At 42.0% G+C, this 22,044-nt stretch overlaps 1 protein-coding gene across 27 annotated transcripts in view; it reads right to left on the bottom strand.

Annotated features, from left to right (window-relative positions):
- Positions 1–4,851: 4,851 nt before the first annotated feature.
- Positions 4,852–22,044, bottom strand: part of Pwwp2a (PWWP domain containing 2A) — a 39,707-nt gene continuing 22,514 nt past the window's right edge. For 8 of the 27 annotated variants that reach the window (XM_087571596.1, XM_087571597.1, XM_087571598.1 and 5 more), the window contains 1 exon segment: positions 18,783–21,452. In XM_087571596.1, coding sequence (XP_087427722.1) covers positions 19,784–21,452 — 1,669 coding nt within the window. In that variant the 3' untranslated portion in view covers positions 18,783–19,783. 27 annotated transcript variants of the gene reach the window in all.

The following is a 22,044-nucleotide window of genomic DNA, read 5'->3' as shown; positions in this document are numbered from 1 at the left end:
GAGGCAGGCTGGGATCTGTTTCTCACACTGATTCCTAGATTCTTAGCACCTGGAGATTCCAGAAGAGACGCTAACAGTGTGAATCCAAAGGTCTTCAGGGTGTGTCCATTAGTGTCTATTTGGGGTTGTTTCCTTTTTAAGATTTAGTTTATGAGTATACTAGTTTTCTTCAGACACACCAGAAGAGGACATCAGATTCCATTACAAATGGTTGTAAGCCACTGTGTGGTTGCTATGTAGGTTATCTACAAAACTTTCTTGAGACTTTCAGAAGTTCCTGTCTGCCGTGGAATTTCAGTGTTTCCACCCCACTGGCTATATTTCCACCATTTCATGTATCTACACCCACACCATATGGTGACTTTCACCTGGGTGATTTTCCACTGGTGGGAGTGTCTCCAGAGGCTTGGCCATACTTAGGGCTATTATACAGTAAATTTATACTCTTGTGATTCTGTATACCGTTCACCATAGATTAATTTTACATACATTGTGGACTTACACCATTCTTATATTCACCTTTCACTCTTAGAATCCTGACTGCCTACATTCTGTGCTAGGAATTTAACTCAGGCCTTGGGCATACTAGGCAAGAGCTCCACCACTGAGTTATAGACCTAAAGCCCTTGTGTCTTGGGCAGCTTAGACTTCTATAGCCCAGCCTAACAATTTGTGATCTTCCTTTTGCAGCCTCAGTTGACAGACGTGAACACCAGGGATGGTTCAAATCTGTTTCCTCTTTCTGCATGTGCCTGTTCTCACAGCACTGCAGCCAGTAAGGCTGGTAGTGCTTGTACTGTTAGCCAGTACCTGTACTTCATCCCGTCTCTCCAAAATGCCACACAGCTGTGCTTCTGAGTAAAGAACATTACACTATGTCCAGATACAGAAGTTAGGCAGCTGCTTGCTAAGCCTGCCTAGTGACTCATGTTACAGTAGTGGGCCTACTCTCAGCTTTAGCAGAATGCTCAGACATTGTTATTTCAAGGTTACTCAGGTACAAGACATCTGTGGAGGATAAAGTAGAGGGACGCTTTAATGTTGGCTGGGCTGACAGATTTGTTTGTTTGATGCTATGAGTCTCTGATCTTGCCACTAAAACCACCAGCACCACTTCACACAGTATTCAAGTCTCCAGGGCGATACAGGAAGACCAGACAAGGGCTTTTCAGTGCCGTTCTGAATAGACAGCAGGGTGTGAGCTAAAAGTAAGTGTTAAACATAAACCTGAAAGATGTGTTTCCGCCAGAGGCTACATATTCCCAAGTGCTAAGCTGGCCTGAAAACCCTGCCTTTCACAAGCTTAGCAGGGTCTAGGATGTCAAAATGGAAGAGTACGTAGGATAGGAGCCCAAGAACCAGACTGTTGAGACAGCTGTGTGAGGTAATGGTAGCTTTGTTGCCGGGGGTAAGGGTGAGCTTTTTTTGAGAGGGTCTCATGTATCCCAGACTTGTGTTGAACTTGGTATGTAACTAGGATGACCTGGCATTTTCTGTTGAGCTTTCTTTTCAGACAGTAGCTTCTATTGTAGCCCAGGCTGGCCTCAAACTCAAGATCATCCTGTTTCAGTCTCCTGAGTGCTGGGACCTGAGTGGAAGCTTTCCAGGGAGATTGTTCCAGTTCCTTCTAAGACCACAGTTCAGATCAAATATTGTACCACAGTTGTAAGCCTCTGTTCTTTCCTCTTACCGAGGCTTCCCTCTGGGGTTGTCCTTGGGACCAAAAGCACAGCCAGAGTTGCTGGGGTTCTACAGAGCTGTTCCAGTACCTACATGCACAGGCAGCAGCCAAGCCTGGATCTCTCTGTTCCTTTACCCTGCCTCGTCTCTTTTTTTTTTTTCCCCCCCCCCGGGGCTGGGGACCAAACCCAGGGCCTTGCGCTTGCTAGGCAAGCACTCTACCACTGAGCTAAATCCCCAACCCCAGCCTCTTCTCATCAGACGAGACCTTCCTATGTAGTCCTGGCTGGCTCAGAATTCACTATGAAGACCAGATTAGTCTCGAGCTCAGAGATCTGCCCCCCAAATGCTCAGTCATGTGACCTCATACCCAGTGTTCAGCTCTTTATGCTAAATTATGTGACAGTCCTATGTATGTATGTTTTGTGCAAATCTCCCAGAATTAATTTCAGTTTGGTGGTTGTGATCTTTCTCAGCCTGTCACTTCCACCGTCGATCAGCTCAATTCTAACATTTGGGTCCCCTTTGAAAACGGAAGTTGAAGGCTGAACTTGGTAGCACACCTTTAGTCCTAGCACTCAGGAGGCAAAGACAGGGAGATGTGTTCATTTGTAGCCACCCTGGCCTACAGGGGTCCAGAACAGCCAAAGCAACACTGTTTTATTTATGTCGAAGGAAGTTGTGAGGCAGTGCTGGAGAGATGGCTCAGTAAAGAGCACTTGTTGAACTTGGTGACGACCCAAGTTCAAGTCCCAGAACCTACATGACAGCTCACATCCATTCAGAACTCCAGAACCTACATGACAGCTCACATCCATTCAGAACTCCAGTTCCCAGAACTCAAGTCCCAGAACCTACATGACAGCTCACATCCATTCATAACTCCAGTTTGGGGAATTTAATGCCTTTTGACTTCTATGGAATCCAGGCATGCATGTATGGCTCAAATATACATATACACATATGTATCATTCACATTTAAAATTTAAAAATGTTTAATGGCCTGGCATGGTAGCATATGCCTTTTATCCCAGCACTCAGGAAGCAGGCAGACTGAACTGAGCTGAGGGCAGCCTAGTCTACATAATGAGATCCTGCCTCAAAAAATAAATGAATAAATAAAATCTAAGAAATTAAAGTTTGTGTTAGAACTACCGCTCTGTAGCAGGCTTGCCTAGTAGGTATGAGGTCCCATGGTCAGATTGAATATAACAAACGCTGTGTGTATGTGCCACTATACACACATACATACATGCATGCATACATACATGCATACATACAATAGAACCTTACCTGGACATATGGCTGTTACTGTTATCCTAAAACTTAGAAGACTGAAGGTACAGTGAACTCCTGACTTACTGCTCTAGAAAGTGGCTGGGATTCTGTCTCCAGTACACTGTACAGGGAACAGTATATTAACTGCTTCTAATCCCTTCCTGTTTAAGCTGCCCATGAGCCCACTCCAGACTTCATAAGTGGTCCTGAAAAATGGACTACTTGAGACCAAGAATCTGGTCTGAGCTAGCCAGAATCACTACATAAAAACCTCCAAGAGCTAAAATACCTTTTATATTTCAAAGCATCAAGAACTTCAATATCCTTGGTCATGAGCTGGTAACTGCTATAGCTAGGAATGATTTTTTTTTTAAGTTACCTTCTTTAAAATTACATTTATGTACAAGTGTATGCCCATGCCTGCCTGCAATAGTATAATTTCTCTCCCTCAACCATGTGGGTATTACAAATCAAACAAAAAGGCTGAGTAACAAGGGGATTCCCCTGCTGAGTCATGTGTCTCCGCAGTCTCTACATTTACAATTCTTTTGGGATCGTTATAATTTTTTTAAGATTACTTTCAATTTTTTTTTTACTTTCAATTTTGTACTCCTCCAAGACCTATAAGCTATGAATAAAGCCCATGCAGCAGCTTCCCAAGGCAAAACTTAAACACATCCCCTGCTTCCTCCCCCCTTTCACTCTGGGCACAGCAGGGCCTACTGCTCCCCCCAGTACCTGCCAAGGCAGCCTACAGAGAACAGGTGGTGGTGGTGACTGTCAGCAGGTCACTCCTCAGACACAAGTACAAGTTCCCCTTGCTAGAACTGCTATCAAGCACTGGGAGTCATAGGCCATTTGGTCATCACAACAGCCGTGAAGGAAACATCGGCACTGGGAGAGGACACTATCCTGCTATGGATGTAGTTCTGTGCTAGCACCCAGACTGGGCCATAACCTGGGCACACGCTTGGCACATCATGAGCAACAAGACACAGCTTCCAGCCGCACGGTGCCTTCACTCTGAAGCCAGAAATCCACTAAGGACTTGAAACAAGTGAACAGCTGTCTTCACTGACCAAGGATACAGGGACAGAATGAGGTAAAGAGGTAGTTAGGTGTTGAGGATATCTGTCTGTGGGATATGCAAGCACAGTCTGACCACCCCAGAATGATGTGCTATTGACAGCTCTGCCTGCCTCAAACTGACCCAGACTCCAGTGGCTTCTTTAATGGATAATTAGGTAAACTGAATCAAGCAGTGTTTAACATCGGAGATTCTACAGATCCTCTGCAGTGCCAGGAAGTCTTCAAATTGCTTTACTGAAATAGAGCAGTTTCTATGTTAGTCACCAAAAAACCTAACAAACAAAAAGAAAAACCCTCAATTGCCTGATCGGCTTTCATAAACTGATTTTCTTCCTAATGACAAAGCACTGGTGGTTCACAGTCAATCCTATAAACTATGGCACCAAGCAGTCTGTCTAGGTCGGAAAGAAGTTGGTATGTGTAGGATGACCTGGAACTACAGCCTTGAACGCTGAGATTACGACCCTATGTGCCATCATACCCAGCCAGCTATGGACTCCTTAAGAGTTAAAACCAAAGGAACCTACCTAGTTGTATAGTCAGTCAATTCTAAAGACAGGCTGCTTAAACCAGAAAAGCAATCTGTTGTGTACAGGGTCCTAATCAGACTATGTAGCCTGCCGGCCTCTCCCTCTACTCAGAAGAAATCCCATAAGACCTTAGTGACCAAAACCTGTAGGTCTTTCTTAGAAAGCATCACTACTTACCCAAACACAAAACTGGGTTGGATTTTAAAATTTAAAGAAAATATAAAAACCACTTTTTAAAGGTAACCAACCCCTACACAGTAAAACAGTTCTTAAATAAATTTAAAAAAAAATCAAAGACTTTATTGGATAACACTTTACACAACATTCTTTAACATTTAACTCCAAGCAGATGGAAGGGAGAAACAATTCAAGTCTACAAATGAAATAGGCCTGTGAAGATTTTAATACAGACAAAAGGTAGCATGAAGCAGAGCTTAAATATTAAGCAACTAAAGCAATAAAAAATGAAGTTGTAACATGGTAGGCCTAGATTTTAAATACCACCAAGTGTCCTTTCTTTTTTAATGAAAATCTAATTTGTAATAAAAGGCCTTTAAGGATTTGCCATAAGGGAAAAAAAAATACGTAAATTCTTAAAACCTGATCTCTCCCAGTGCTTTTGCCTTTTTAATATTATTTTTTGGTCAATTCCATCACTCTACAAATAAAGATTTCTAAAGCTTAAAGGTCTTCCTGATACAATCCATGCATAATTCCACATGGCTTGGGAGACACCTGGTTCCTGAGTGAGCATGAAAGGTACTGCTGGTGTTGGGGCCTAAGACGGGCCCCAGAGCCTGGAGCTGTGATTCAGGGCCTCCCCACAGCTCCCTGCTGTTAGAGTTCCTGAGCCCATTTGGTAAGATGACGTCATGGTGTGGAAGTCTCCGAAGAGATCATTGTAAAATGCAGTCAGGACTTCCCAGCACTTGCAGTGTGTTAGGATCTGAATTAAGCTCACTAGACTCCAGACTACCCGGCTTTTCTTCTTGAGTTACAAATCAAATCACAGTCAGGTATAGCAAATGATCTAAAAGTCCCACCCAGAGCATTTCCTAGTCCTGAGCAGTGGGCTGTTGGGTGCTGTCACCCACAGAGAAAGCTCACAGGCAGTGAGCTCTTGAGCCAAGTGCCCACTCGTCACTCGTGTTGCTTTGATGAGTACTGTGAGTTAGTTCTTTTCTTTTGGCTTTTTTTCTTCTTTTTTTTTTTTCTTTTTGTAGTAAGTAATCAATATGATGTTATCTTTCTGGTTTAAAAAATAAATCAGTATTGCCACTAAAAATCTTCAGTTTTATTATTAAAATTACGGCACCATCAAATATAAAATGCTTTAAAAATGTAGTACTAACAGGTCCATCTGATTTTCTCATGTGTTCTCCATTCATTAAACAAGAAAAATTAAGGGGTTTCATAGTATATATTTAGCAAAGACAAGGAAAATCTGTGGTCTCTGTCAAGAATTCATGTTCCATGCACCAAAAGTTTAGGCTGTTTCCATGGATCTGTTCTGCCACTTGTTCCCCAGGGCCAAGTCCTCCCTGACACCTGTGAGAATCTCCTGCACTGAGAAGTAGGGGTTCTTGCTGTGGAAAGTGGTCCAGATCAACACTGATGCTGCCACCTTTTCTGAACAGCACCACTCAGTAAGGGGAGAGGCAACAATAAAATCCTGCCCAGCTCAGAGTCTGAGCTGGTTCTTGGGAGTGGATGATTTCATTCCAAGCTCAACACTAGCCTATCCACTTGGGAGTCAAAATAGGAAAAGGTACGATGTAGTTATGAAAATGTGCACAAAATGTTAAATACTAGTGGCAAATAAATACATCTTAATATGTTCTAACAAGCAAACATATATTCAAGATAACACAGCCCTGTTTTATTAAAAGATCCACAGTTTACTTGTGGGTGGGGCGGGGCACTTAGCCATCCTTTCAGCAGGATGTCAGCTCCTCTTCCTCTCGTTTCTGCTGGCACCCGAAGGAAACACTGGCCTTAGCACACGTGACCATTGCTGTTTCACTGGAGCGCCATTTTAAACACACCTCTGCTCACTTCTGAACTGATAACCATAATCCTTGGGGAAAGCACAAAGGTTAGGTATGCGAACAGTTCTGACTTTCCGCACCATCCTCTGCCTCGTAGGCCTGTCCAAACTATCGTTCACATTCAACAGAAGCTACTGTCAGTGATTCCTCCGCACCACTCAGTGCGTCCTGCACATTGCTCAGACCACTTCCTCCTCACCTCATGCATAATTTATTGCAGCAGTTTGTTTCTTCTATATATAGAAAATATTCCCTAATACCTTCCTTCCATTCAGTCTACCTTGCAACTGCCCTTGTGTAGAGGACTGGTTTTGGTCACTGCCTTTACATAGACTTCTTAGTGCAGCTTAAAACTCCAATCTTATTCAGTCCTGTTGCTCTGTTGCTCTGTCACTGTGGTACACATCCAAGAAACCAGCAGTCGGCTAATGTCTTTGTGCTGAAATACAATAAACAAAAGGAAGAAAATGTAGTTAGTCATAGGTAACAGGAGAAAAAGAAGTCTTTGTTGTTTAAGCCCTACAGATCATGGGATTGCACTGCATTTCTTTTAAAACAAATATTTGACTTTTTAAAAGACAGCTTACTGCCACTGTAGACCAGTGGAAGCATTGTCTAATTTACCTGAGCACATCTGACCAAATTCCAACACACATGGCTATCACCTGAGTCCTTTTCTTCTGAATATTTGCCTAATAGCAGGAGAATTATGGCTTTGTCTTTATGTTACTTCTAAGTTAAAATACATCAAAGTAGCAGAAATAGACTCTTAGGAAACACCAGCCTTATCACCAGGCTTATCCTAGCCTTATCCCAGCACAGTTAACCTGCAGATTTAAAATGTTCTTTTAGACAGAGTCTCAACATGTAACTCTGGCTGGCCTGGATTTCATGAAGAACTGCCTACCTGTGCTTTCTATGTTGGGATTAAAGGTGTGAGCCTCCAAACCCAGCCTTACCCCAATTCCTCCCCTTTTTTGAGTCTCTTGTAGCCCAGGATGACCTCAAACTGACCTTGAACTCCTGATCTTTCTTGCCTCCATCTCTGAGTTCTGTGATTAAGGTGTACATCATCAAAGCTAACTGGGTAGATCACGGTGTGCTACTTGCAGAGCTAAGGGGACTGGAGGGAGCCTCCCCAGAGTCAGAGCCATTGGAGGGCACTGAGAGTGCCGTTTTATCACTAGACACTTCAGTGCATTGACCAGTGTGCCCTCATTACACCTGACCACCAACATGACAATCTTTAGTAGCCTTTTGAGCAAAGGCAGGGCCCAGGCACGACGGGCAGACAGTGTGACTTACGGAAAACACTTTGAAGCAGCAGAGCCAGTCTGCCCAGGGTTAGCAAACAGCGAGTACACAAATTAGTGGGAGCCCAGTACCACTCAGTTCCTAGCTGTGCCCTCCACACGGGAGCTTGAGACCCAAGAAAGACGATCTTTGAATTAAATATATTATTAAACCGAAGATAATGCTATTTCAGTGGAATAATAAAACACACAAAGAATGCAGAAGGAAGAAAAAGCACTTATCTTTCCCAATATTTAAAACTTCGAAGTCTGTCTGTATCTTTCTCATGGTTTGACAGAGCTAATTTTTTTTCTTAAGATTTATTTATTTCATGTTTGTGAGTACACTGTAGCTGTCTTCAGACACACCAGAAGAGGGCATCAGATCTCATTACAGATGGTTGTGAGTCACCATGTGGTTGCTGAGAATTGAACTCAGGACCTCGGAAACAGCAGCCAGTGCTCTTGACTGCTGAGCCATCTCTCCAGCTGCAAACCCACATTGTAATGTGAGGCCCACTGAAGCTCAGCTGAAGACCAGAACCAGAACGCCACGGACCACAGAAGTATAGGAAGCCAAGCCTCTCTCCCCAGATGGTTACAGTAAGGTGGCTACCATCCCTATTTAGCTACAAGTCCAAAATTTTGACACAGTATTCAATGCAAAATGTTTGATTTTGAACCTGTATCAAAGTTTACATGCAATGATAAAATTCTCTAGGAGCTGCACACACAGCAGGTCAAATAGCCCTAGTGCATTCCCTGTCCCAGAAGACCAAAGACTTTTCAAATAAAAGGCACATTCAGGAGCTAGAGACATAGCTCAGAGGTTAAGGAAACACTACTGCTCTTGCATAGGAGTATCATTTCCAACATCCACATCAAGGACTGGATGCCTGTAATTCCAGTCCAAAGGACATGTGCCCTCTTCTGGCTTCCAAGGTCACCTACCTGGCATATCCTCTCTCTCTCTCTCTCTCTCTCTCTCTCTCTCTCTCTCTCTCTCTCACACACACACACACACAAATGAAAATAAATGTAAAAAAGATAAGTTCAAGAGGAACAACCCAAATCTCTAAACGTTTCCCACCAAGTAAGAGTCCAAAGTCAATGCTGCACATTATCCATTAAGTCACACACAATTGCAAGCAGAGTTTGGACCTATCTATCGTACCACCTCTAGAGTCTCACTCACCGTATACAAATGACAATGAGTTTTAAGATTTACTTCCTACGTATTCACGTACACGTGCATCTCTTTTTCTTTTTGGAGACAGGGTCTCACTTTGTAGACCTGGTTTTCCTGTCACTCCCTATGTAGACTAGGCTGGCCTCTGCTTCCTTTAAAGCCATGCACCACCATACTAGACCTCACATACATATCTTACGCATTTCCTCAGACTCACTAGGATAAGGAGGATGATCTTGAGCTTCTAACCTTCCTGCCTCCACCTCCTGAGTGCTGGGATTGGCAGGCATGTGTCACCACGCCTGCCTGGCTTACTCAGTGCTGCGGATGCACTCAGAGCTTTGTGCACTCTGCCAACTGAGCCACGTTCCTATCACCTATACAGTGATACATAACAAAGAATTTAAATGACTAATATTAGTGAGAGATTGAAACTGAAAAAATAAGCCAGTCCCTGATTTCCAGGCAGCTAACATAAGCTTACAATGTAACACCTGACTCCACAAGGCTGCTCTCAATACAGACACTCACAGGATACCTACTCTAGAAAAGTTGTTCTTGGTTCCTGGAAGTTACTGACAACTACCAAGGTCAATGAAAACTAACGAGTTTCTGAAGGCTAGCCTAATCTACTTCAGGGATGTTAAGTGACAATGTAGTGCCCTTTTCACTTCATGGCAGGGCTTAAGACAGACAGACCTGCCCGCTTCACTGTTAACTTCAATGCTCCCAGTCTGAATCCACAGTGGTCTGTCAGACACTGTAAGGGAGCAGCAGGACTCGTCACTGTCTGATGTAATAGCTGCCATTTGTTGAGACCTATGGTAGAAAAAACCAAGTTAACAAAAATAGAGCAGACAGTTGCGTTCTTTTTAATCCAGCTTAATGAGAAAAAGAGAAGAAAAGTTTAAATAAAACCAAAATTAATTTGAATTTTCCTAACGAGTTTATTCTGGGTAACTTGCCAGTTTCAGACTACAGTGTTGGTAACAGAGAGCCTGGAAAGCCATGTGGGTAACCCAACAATGGCCAAGAAAGGCATTCTTACATGTTATTATTATCTTACATCCCATAAGATGCAGTATGTAACCTGGCAAGGTGTCTGCCTTCCAATAAGCCCATAAATGAAAGAGGAAGTGCTAATTCACAATAGGTCCCTAAGCGAAAAGGAGAAAAATGAAAAAAATTAAAAAAAAAAAAGTTACCATCTAACACTAGCTAGTTCTTGGAGGGGTCCTGATCTAGATGGTCCATAGGGCTCAAGTTTTCACCCCACCCTTACCACATTATTCAGGAGCTCAAAGACCATCAAAATCCCTTTGTCTCTGAATGTTAACGATCCATCCATCACCCTTACTTAGCTTCAGGTTCTAACCAGCTGAGAGCATTTTTTTTTAAGCTTTTTCTCACTTAGGCTTTCTGTTCTGAACAGAACCTAAAGTGTTGAGCATAATTCAATGATAAGACTATTTTTAGAAGGTTCCTGTTCTGCTTGAGGCAGGGTCTTACACCACAGCCTGTAGCTGGTCTAGAACTCTCTGTAGCCCAGCCTAGCCTCAAACTCCTGCCTTCATTTTCTGGGTGCTAGGACAGGTGTGAGTCAGCACATCCTCCTTTACATTTTATTTCTAAACATATTTGGTTGCATACCTACTTCCCTAGTTTTAGTGTAAACAATTCTCTTATCATCAGCACAGCTAGCTCTGGGATCACCAATCAGGCAAATGCCAGGCATTGGTGCTGGCATGCCTTTAATCTTAGCACTCAGAAGACAGAGGCAAGCAAATCTCTGAATTCAAGGACAGCGTGGTCTACAGTGAGTTCCAGGACATCGAGAGCTATAGAGAGAGATGTCGTCTTGAAAAACAAAACAAGCAAATCACAATCAGGCATGCCTTTAATCTCAGCAGAAGCAGAGATTAAAGCAGGTAGATTTCTGCATTCCAGGCAAGCTTGGTCTACAAAGCAAGTTGTAGGAAAGCCAGAGCTGTATTATAAGGCCTTATCTCACTAAATTAATTAAAATACCAAACCAGAAGCAGTAGAGTAGTAAATAAAACTTTTAAAGTAAGTTATCCTGACATTATAAGCACAATCACCTCTGAATTCTAGGTGAGAAAAGTAACTCTTTAAAACGAGGTTCAGTAGTAAGGTTTTACACAGGCCTCTAGGTGTATTGTTACCAGAGGCAACTGCAACCACACAGGACAGAAAAGGAGCCAGTGCACTAACGGCTGCTTTGGGGAACTTCCATCAGACTTCCCTCTCACCCTCCAGCCACAATGGCTGAGGGAGTTAGTCAGTTTTCTTTTTTCTTTCTTTGTCTGTTTCTTGAGGCAAAGTTTCTATGTGTCTTTGGCTATTCTGGAACTTGCTATGTAGACTAGGCTTGCTCAGAACTCAAGATATGACTGTTTCTGCCTCGCAAGTGCTGGAATTAAAGGTGTACACCACCATGCTAAACACAGTCAGGTAGGTCAATCATGATCCACTGAGTGAACACCAAGGGTTATAATAATAAATTTAAAAAGAGGGCATGAAGTTGGTAGATGACTCTGAGAGTAGTTGGGGTTAGAAGGGAATGAATGAGACCAAAACAGATGAACAAACTCAAACATTTTTGTGATGAGTACTGTTACTGCACAAATGTGCACCATCTGACCGCCTAGTGCCCAAGGAAGTCAAAAGGCAGTATTGGAACCCCTAGAACTGGAGATACAAATGGGTGCTAAGAACCAAACCCAGGCCATCTACAAGAGTAACCAGAGCTCTTAACCATACTAAGCTATCTCTCCAGCCCCAAATAAATGTACTTTTAAAAAAGAACGCCTGGGATGTGCTCACCTTTCCTGTTCATTTTTCTTCACTACAACTCTTAAAATGCTGCATAAAACCTCAGCCTGTCAGTCAATACAGAGGCTGACTGGAGCTGGGTGTTAATGCTGAAGATGAGCTTCCCCTGGATATGTCACGTTTTCTTTGGAAACTTATCCCCCACCCACCCAATACAGGATGTCTACCATGAAGAGCTAAGGACCCTGTCTGAGATGCGGTAAAGGCAAGGATCCCCCATGGAAAGGCAGAGGTCTCAAGCTCAGTGAAGTTACATGTCCTCTAAGATAAAGCCCAAATGTGACAATAGTGCTCTCCTACAGGCAGCAAGGATCAGGGGCCAATCAGAAGAGAGTAGTACATAATAATCTCCCTGGTAGAGTCAATGAAAGGATGAAATAGTGCAAAGCCCAGAATGAAAAAGTGAAAGATTCTGACTGTATGCATGTACCTATGATTCCACTAAAGACTCATAAACTCCAATGTGTATGATGCAATGTGAGCAAGAAGGAAACGTAGAGGCGAAGTCTCATTTGTACATTCTGGTTTCTAACCTGTTACTGATTACATGTCTGAGTTTTAGACTAACCCACACAAGTTCTTCCCAGGATACTCAGGACAGTGCCAGTCCCAGACACTAAAGTGGAGGGAGAAGGACTGGCCATACAGTTGTAGCCAACAGCATCTCAAAATGAGCCATGGGTAACAGTGACTATCTGGGAAATAAGACCACACACACACGGATTAAAGCCAAGTATCTCCCTCCTAAGTCTCCCATCAATACACATGCAAACAGATTCCACTCTTTGCCATTAGATGAAATGTCAAGGCCCAAGAGCATACAGAAACTGTGCAAACTGGCCAACTTACAAGATGACAAGTACAGCTGATAGCTTCTAACAGGCTTCTGCTGTAGAGACCCAAGCTCAGATTCTCCTCCAAGCTCTGGAAAGGATTTGGGATATGCAGATTTGGAGGTGGTGACTAACAACATGCCTGAGTCAGTCTTCCTCATTTGTTTATAAGAAGATGACCATTTCTTTTGTATGCACACATAAGAGCCTATGTTTGGAGATCAGAGGACAATTTAAAGTTGTCAGTTCTCTCCTTCTACCTTATTCCCAGAGACCAAAGTCAGATCGTCAGGCTTGGCAACAAGCTTCTCTACCTAGCTCACCATCTCACCAGCTCTAGATGAACATTTCTACTTACACCTATGCTTGCTCTGAGCAGAATGGGAGAATACTAGGTAGTCTTCTAAGTACGTGAAGTTAAATATGAAACTATAATAAACTTTAATCGTGGTTTCTATATCCCATACACAATTCCCATGACCTCCAATAGTTAGCCTCTATAAATACCAGCTAAAACCAGCCAATTTACCCAGACATGGAGGCAAAAAAAATGGTAATTTCAGAAGTCAGTGAAGTAAAAAGCAGGATCAACAGTTTGAGGCCAATCTCAAAACAAAACAGAAGTCACCTAAACCCCAGGGACTTTATGCTACCTCTAGATATGTGTGGCTAATAGTGTTACTATTGAACAGAGAGTATCAAAACTACAAAACCAGTTTCTCTGCTACACATAAGTAGCTGGTAACATGAGCACTATTTACACAGGCTTATGCCAGGCACTCTTCTATTGCTCTAAAGTTTACCCTCTGAGGCGGCACTTCCACTCTCTCCATTTTGCAGATGATGCCATGAGGTAACAGCCTACACTGAGAACACTATCAGGCCACACTACCTGTAAGGAGCAGATCAGAGTCAGACTAGGGCATCTGGATCAAGAGCTCATACTTTCAAACACATGCCTAAAACGTGAAAGACAATATTCTTTGCTTGATAAAAGCCTGCTGTTAAGCAAGGCCGATGCAAAACTGCTAATGCTCCCCTGCATCTTGTGCTCTCATCTGGATGGTACTCTTACCTTTCCACATAAACGATCTCTTTAAACTACCAAAAACTTCCATTTCGTTTTTCCAGAGGGAAAAGTATGCTTCTCAGGCTTTCAACAGTTTGGTTTTGTTTTGCTTTATGGGGGAACATAAAGTCAGTCTACTATACAACCTGGGCTAGCCTCAGATCAGGATCAGAGTTCCACACTAGACTTCTTCAATAGCTTCTAAGAAAATCTTACCTGAGCGTTAAGAGACACCAATGGATGCAAAATACCTTGAACAGTTTGAAAGGACACACTTGCTAAAATTTACGATGCACTGTAATTTTGATCCCCTCCCTCTGGACAGGGTTTTCTTTATGTATCCTTGGCCACCGTAGAACACATCTGTAGAGCAGGTTGACCTAGAACTGGCAGGGCCATCTGTCTCTGCTTCCCAAGTTCTGGGGTTAAAATCCTGTGCCCCCACTGCCCAGCATGAGCTTACTTCTTTTTTTAAAAAAAGCCTAACCAAAAAAGCCAAAGACTGGAGACCTAGAGGGACAAATGACAGGAAACGGAGTCTGAGTCAGAAACAAGAGGATGTCAGGTTTGAAGCCAGCCTCGGTTACATGAGACCTGGTCTCAAAACAGCAGCAAAACCCTAACATACTTATACATACCTACACACACTGGGTGGGAGGGTGGCACTAATACTTCAGCTATGAAGGACTTGGCGTTTCTTTCCTTACAGACATGGATACCAGTATAAAAACTATGAGTTTCCCCTTTTTAAGACAGGATCCATGTAGCCCAAGCTGGCCTCAAACCTGTTATCTACCCAATGCTGACCTTCCTGATTGATCTTTCTTTTCACAAAACTTTTACAAAACATTGTAAAGATTTTGTCTTTACACTATGCCTTTAGAGCTGGGTGGGTATAGTGGTGCAGATCTAGAATCCTGACACTTCAGAGGTCAGAAGTCAGTCCGGTATCCTGGAACTAGAGTTACAGGCTGTTAGGAGCCACCTAGGCTGAAGTAGATGTTGGGTACAATACAGTATGCACTTACATCTGTTGACCCATCTGTCCAGCCTCCATTATTATCAAACTAATTTAAATGGCTCCATTATTCACAAAAAAAAATATCTGAGCAATTATTACTATTGAAAGATTGTTGTAGTCAATGTAGTCAAATTAATTCACCTAGAACTAAGGGGTGGTGGACAGCTGTGGTTCTCAAGTATAAAGCATTGCTTAGTGCTGCTATCTAGAGACTCTCTCCATACAGGACACAGCAAGGAATCCTGGAAGCGAACATTCCTGGTACCAATTCTCAGTAAATGTAAAACTCTATAAAAATACTGATTACAATGATTATAAGTCACTCTTGCAATCCCAGCATGTGGGAGGCTAAGGCAAGACTGTCCTGGGCTAGAAACCAGACTTGGGTTAGAGTGACCTAATTTCAAAAAAACAAAATTGGGGGGTGGGAGGGGGGCAAAGCAAAGCATCCATATTACAAATAGACAGTGGTACTATATAAACACACTTAACACCTTTAAAGTGGACAACTGGGGACTGGAGAGATGGCTCAGGGCTCCAAAAGCTTCAGGCTCTTATTTTGCAGCACCTAAATCAGGTGGCTCACAATGGCCTAGCACACCAGCTGCAGACGATCTAATATCATCTTTTAGTCTCTGAAGGCATTTATACATGAGGCACGCAGGTGCCCCGACACACACACACACACACACACACACACATCAGGGCTTTTTAATTGTACAATTAAAATTGATTTTAAGATGGTAGGCAAGGGCCAGCCTGGTCTACATATCATGGCTACACAGTATGACCCTGTCTAATTTTTTTAAAAAGACAAAACTTTACACTGGCTATGGTGGCACATGGCTACGATCCCAATATTAAGTGGCTGAGGTAGAAGGATCACTACATGTCCAGACAGCCTCATCCATACAACAAAATCCTCTGAGATTCAAATATGCCCCCGCAATGGCAAAATTTAGGTCATATCTAAGTATGCATAAAATTATAATTCACTTTAATACAACAAAGTCAATATTATTTTTAACTAAAGACACAGGGAAAGTAAAGGAGGTAAAGTCCTTTGAATATCACAGCTGGGGAGTGCTACAACAGCAAGCACCACAAAACCAAATTTTAATGGTGTCCCTTTTTGAGGATAGATTAAACTTAGAATCAATTATGGCAAAACTTACCCAGATTCTCTGCAAAAGCTATAATAAACCATTTACCAGTGTGCAACTGTGGTTCAATGAAGGCCTGAGTACAGTAATATACACAACCTGTGGAAACACAGTGAGAGCCTTTTACGTCAGAACCGGGCCGAAGTAAACAGACTGGCTGCTTACTGTCCCCTGGGGTGAGATGGCTCCAGCCCAACTTTGGTTCTCGATTCCAGATTCTTACGTTAAAGTGTTAATAGCTATATTAGCACAGCTGCAAAACAAAAACTGAATCTGCCCCTCCTTAGAAAATGATCTTTACTGACTGGCTAGTTCCCTATTTGAAACCATCAGTGAACATAAATCTTTGAATTAAAACCTTCATTATGAACTTTTCTAGACATGTCAGTGTGCCACTGACTACAGAACATTCACAACTTAAATGAGAAAAAAAAAATCTAACTTTAAATGTATGCTATAAATTTCTGATTTTCAGATTCTCAATTCAGTTATTCTGTATAAAGGAAAACTGGCCACTCTCCAAATGTCTGAACATGTGTTTCCTTCAATAACTTTAGAAAGTTAACAGTCTCTCTTAATGGGATAACATCCAGACCCTAGATGTCTACCTAAGCTGATTTTAGTGTCAGCTCTGTTGTCTACCAACGAAAGATTCCTGTTTGCTCCACATAGTACTAAGCTACAGTAACAACCATTAACATTTTGTTCCCAGCCACGTGTTGTAGTATGCCTATGCCTATAATACCAGCACAGAAAAACCCAAGGTTAGCCTGGGCTACATAGAGTTATGGGGCATCCTGGGCTATGTAGTAAGATCCTGCCCAAAACTTGGGGGAAAAAAAAAAACAACAAAAACAAAAATATCAAAACCACTTAGGAGGAGACTGGGGATGGATGCCAATCTGTTTGTATAGTGCCTTGCTAACACAAAGAAAAAACTGGGTCCATTCCTCATCATCACAAACTGGGTGTGGTGGAATCTCGGCATGAGAGGTGGAGGCAGGAGGCGCAGAAGCTCAGGTAGATTGTACATAGGCTAGCTTGGGGACACACCATTAAGCCTGACTGTAGAGAGTGAATCCTATACAGGTCTTCTGTTCTGTGGGAATAAACTAGAATCTGAAAAACCTTTCTTCTAAAAGACCAGTCCACCTGCTGATTTCTAAGCTCTAAAAATGAAGAGGGAAACATGAGGTTGTAAATTTCTCAAGTCGCTGCTTGACATCTTTCTCATTTGGCTTCTGCCCTTGCTGATCCTTGTGTTTAGCTACTTTTCAGACATTGGAAATTTGTCTAAGTCAATTTTCTCTCTGAAAAGAGAAACCAAACAAAGAGAAAAAAGCCCATTTGGTTCATTACCATACAAAGAGTGTCTTTTACCTTCTCAAAGAAAACTTTGCATCTCCAGATGCAGTAAGTATCAGATGGTCACCTTGCTTGGAAAATACTGGAATATTTTTAAAAATAGTATCTCACTACATAGCGCTGGCTGGCCTCAAAGTCAGAGAACATGCTAGGTGTAAAAGCATGTACACGGAGCTAAATACATCTTTATTTTCTGGACAGGAATTCATTATGTACCCTGGTCCATCTCAAGGTCACTCAATCCTCCCAAATGATGGATCACTAGAACACACCATCATGCCTGGCTGAAAGTTATTTACATACCCCACAATCACAGATTATATTTTCCCATGTAGGTTCTGAAATAGGACAAATAGTTTATGCCACAAAGATACATTTTTGCTAAAGCATCTGACTGTATTAGCAACACCCACTTTCAAAGTCACTCTACAACATCCCAGATCACACACTTCAAATTATTTTTTAGACAACTCTTGTATAAATCGATTTTTCAAAGATAAAGTACTCTAATCTGAACCAGTTACTCAGAAAACCTAGAAAGAGATCTCCCTAAGCCCCCCATCACACTGTGAGCTTTCAGCCTGTCATAATCACATTAGTTTCTGTTTGCAGGAAAGAATATGCATCTTTTTCTTTTATTGTGTGTTTATTAAAATCAAAAAGCATTGACTAAGTTCCCCAAGAAGAGATTCTATTTTCCCCCCAGAAATAATCAGGTATCAAGCTTCAAGAAGCTCATTTCCTAATTTTATTAATCTTATTTTTTTAATTAATCTTATTAATTACGTAGCAACTAACATTTATCTCAACTGGATTATTTTAGAAATCCACAAAAGTCTTATCTTTTGTATCTCAAGTACCAAACTGAAACTATCAAATTTAAGAAATCAAAAAGCTTGGAAGCAACTTAATTGTGGAGATCACCTTGCCTCTGCCTGCACTCAGGAGGCAGTGGCAGAGGCAGGCAAGGCTCTGAGCTTGAAGTCAGCCTGGCCAGCCAAAGTGACAGTGAGACTCTTAAAAAACATCATAGGGATGGGTGGACCATGTAGAACAGGAAGTTAGATTACTAGTCCCAAAAGCAGTGATAGCTGAGGCAGAAGACCACAGAGCAAACCAACTACAACTACCTAATTTTTTAAAGCATGACAATTTATCAAAGTGGTTGATAGGAACTAAAGTTCTATCAGATGGTATTACTATAGAGCCTCACTGTACCTCCTGCTATCTGAATTTTACCTATTCTCCAATGTTTTCCCTGACAGGGCAAATAAAAATAAGTTTGATTTCTCACCTTTTCTAATCACTGATACAAAGACTAATTTTCTATTTTGAAACTGTTCAAAGCTTTTTGAGAAACACACACAAATAATTTGGATTTAGTTGATTTTATTTACAGCTTTTTTTGTTTTTTTTTACATTTCAATGCATTATACAATTACATTTCTCATTTTCTGACCTGCAAACAGATTACCTTAACTGGAAAATGCTTCTTAAAAACTATCAAATTAGGTACATCCAAAATGCAACAATTACACATGACATTAATTCACAAAGTGTTAATTACTAGGACCTGTCCTAAGAATTTAGGAACAGCCAGTCAGGAGAAATCTGACTAAATTTTCACTCAACTATTTATATACGCCAAATAAAACCTATCGAAATGTCCCAACTAAGTATCTGTTTTACAACCTAACCGGACAAGAGAGTGCTGACTCGAACTTGTCTAGTCTTAATAGTTTTAATCCCATACTGGGCGATGTGTACAGCCTGGTCAGCTATTACTAAACAGCAAGCATCCCAATGTGTCACAGCAAGCACCTATCTGTCAAATACCCAGGACCAAGCTTTTACACCATTATGTGCATAGAGAGTCTAAGTGTTCACTGTTATAAAACAAGTAATCATTGAGTAGCCACCGTTCCCCAAGCTCCAGCCCTTACTAAAACCCCAAATATTGCAACCTGTGTCACATGGTGACAGACAATAGTTTATACATGTGTATGTATGTAGGTGTGTTGTTGTGTGTATGTACATGTATTTATATGCACACACACACATACACTAGCTACAAATGGCAATTAACAGTCCCTGCAACAACTGTTTCATTTGAAGCTATGGCTTCTATGCCTTAGGATGGTTTTCAATTTCAAAACTGGAAAATATTCTTAAAATCCTACTTCTTGAAGAGGAAATTTGAAGCATGTTTCAGTTTTAAGCTTCTTAGTCTAAAAATGGCTATATATTACATATAAAAAGCCAAGTGAGTGCAATTTCTCTCCAGTTTGGCTAAGCTAGCTAGTGGAAACGACTCCTAACTAGCCAGGGATCTGCAGCAGCTCCAGTGGTTCTTGCCTACCTTACTGTCCATGTTCATGTTTCAAATTGTGTCAACAAAGCCCGCACTTCAGGGGTCAGCTGCTTAGCAGCCTTAGCCGCCTCTGTGATAGCCCTGCGATACAGACCCTTTCTCTTCTTATTAAACCGTAACTGGAAGTTTTCTAGAAAGGGGGAGAGTTGTGACAGAGCAAGGAAAGATGTTGTTGGAGATGCAAACCATGAAATACGGGCCTCCTGCCGGGCTAAAAGGCCGTTATCTCTCCGGCTCACAGTTATAGTAAGAATACGGGCTGGCCACCATGGGAAGCCATATATCTTGGCCCAAACAATGTCCCCTACGCATATGGTCCTGCCATCTGGTGTGATACATTTAGAGACGTTTTTGGAAAAGATTTTCATTTTCAAGGAATTACTGAGGCCCTCCTCTTCCTTTGAAGAGGAGGAAGTAGAAGTGGAAGAGGCAGAGGGTGCGTGCATACAGCCGGGAGGAAAAACGCAGCTCTCAGAGGAGCTACACTCAGAGTTGGAGGATTTCAAATCATCCATGCTATCAATGCTACACACTGAAGCACTGGAAGAGTCAGATTTCTCTTGGTTTATGGTCAGGTAAACAGATATACTGCTTTTGCTGCCCTTTTTGCCCAACGTCCGCAGCTCCTCCTGCTCCCCAGGCACATGCACTTTGCTTGTGTCCTGAACCTCACTGGGGGACTCTTCTGGGCCTTCTGAGGGGCTCTGTGTTTCTGAAGGGGCCTCACCTGCTGAGCGGGTGGAGGTACATCGAGACTGCGGCTTAGGGGCCAGCTTGCCACTCCGAATTTTCTCCAGTCCCGTCTTCAGAGAAGAGTCGTTTTCTTCATTCCTGTACCGTTGTGGTTTTAAGCGCACTCGAGGTGGGAGAGAACCTGAGCTAGGATTCTGATACCGGCGTGTGAAATGGACTTTCGAGTGCGCATTTTTGGAAGTGGAGGTTTCACTTTGCTTCTTCTGTGCCTTTTCTTTGGCAATTTTCAATACTTCCCGAGCTTTTGCGTGATCCATGTTCTTGCTCTGAAGCACTTTCTTGGTATTTAACTGAGCTTTTGATGTATTTGCCTGAGCAGAAACCTTGACTACTCTGCCCCTGCTATGAGGGATACTGGAAACCCTCACCACAGCATTCCTTCTCTGGCTTTCGTTTTGGTTTTTCCCATCCACTTTATGGTCAGTTTTCAGTTTTTTGTTCACAGTAGCTACACTATCGTTTCTCCGTTTTTTATCTTCATACCTAGAAGAGTCACTGCTACCTTTCCTAATTTCCTTCTTTTCTGCAACAACACTGTTTTTACACTTATCACACAGGACTTGCCTGGGACGTAGCTTTATCGCATTCATTATTGAAGTGGGTTCTTCCCTGTACATTTTTCGTTTGGGTCGCTTAATTTTCCGGGGAGGAGGCTGAGGTATTGATTGGTTATATGTGTCCCTGATAAACAAGGGGGGAGGATAAGGTGCTCCTTCATGGAAGAGAGGAGGTGGTTTGGAAGTCCACAGGCAATCAGGAGGAGGGACTGGAGAAAGGGCATCGGGAATAGCACCATTCACTTCCCGCTTGACTTCTATCCCTTCTTGGAATGTGTTACTTTGAAGCTGCATGGCGTCCGGTTTGTCCTTACATTCCCTTTTGGGAAATACTGTCACAGGGATCCCATGGGGCCCAAACCTTTGAAGAAAAGGGAAAAACAAAAGGAAGCTAGTGAGTTGATATCTGTACCTCAACATCTTAAATATAAACAACTTCATATGCATCTATACAACAAGAATCTAAAATATGCTACTGCTGTCTCCAAAATATCAAAACTCTCCACTTCTTTTGGTTTTATATTTTAGAGAAAATTAGAAATAACCTAAATGGTTGCCCTAGACAATACTAGACTAACTGGAATAACTAGTACTAACTTACTTAAAATGGATCTTTCTGTTACCAGACTAATATGAGATGCCATGTGGTAATAGACTCACTGAACCATGTACATTTTTCAGTAAATGCACCCATATATTAAATGTAATCATTTTCCTCTGGTCATAACATCTTTCAAACATTTAATAAAATGCAGGGTAGTAGTACCTGTCTGTAATCTCTGCACTCAAAGCTAAGACAGCAAGACTTCAAGTTCCAGGTCAGTTTGAACAGCACGGAATTCAGATGTTCAAACTATTTCCAATGCTGATAAGAATAGAGCTTTGTGGTTTCAATGTTTTTTATTACTATGTATATACTGGTGTTTTGGCTCCATGAATATCATCTATCTGTA

The sequence above is a fragment of the Rattus norvegicus genome, chromosome 10 (genome assembly GCF_021556685.1).
Source record: "Rattus norvegicus strain SHRSP/BbbUtx chromosome 10, alternate assembly SHRSP_T2T, whole genome shotgun sequence".
NCBI lineage: Eukaryota > Metazoa > Chordata > Mammalia > Rodentia > Muridae > Rattus > Rattus norvegicus.
This window is presented reverse-complemented; position numbering and strand designations above follow the sequence as displayed.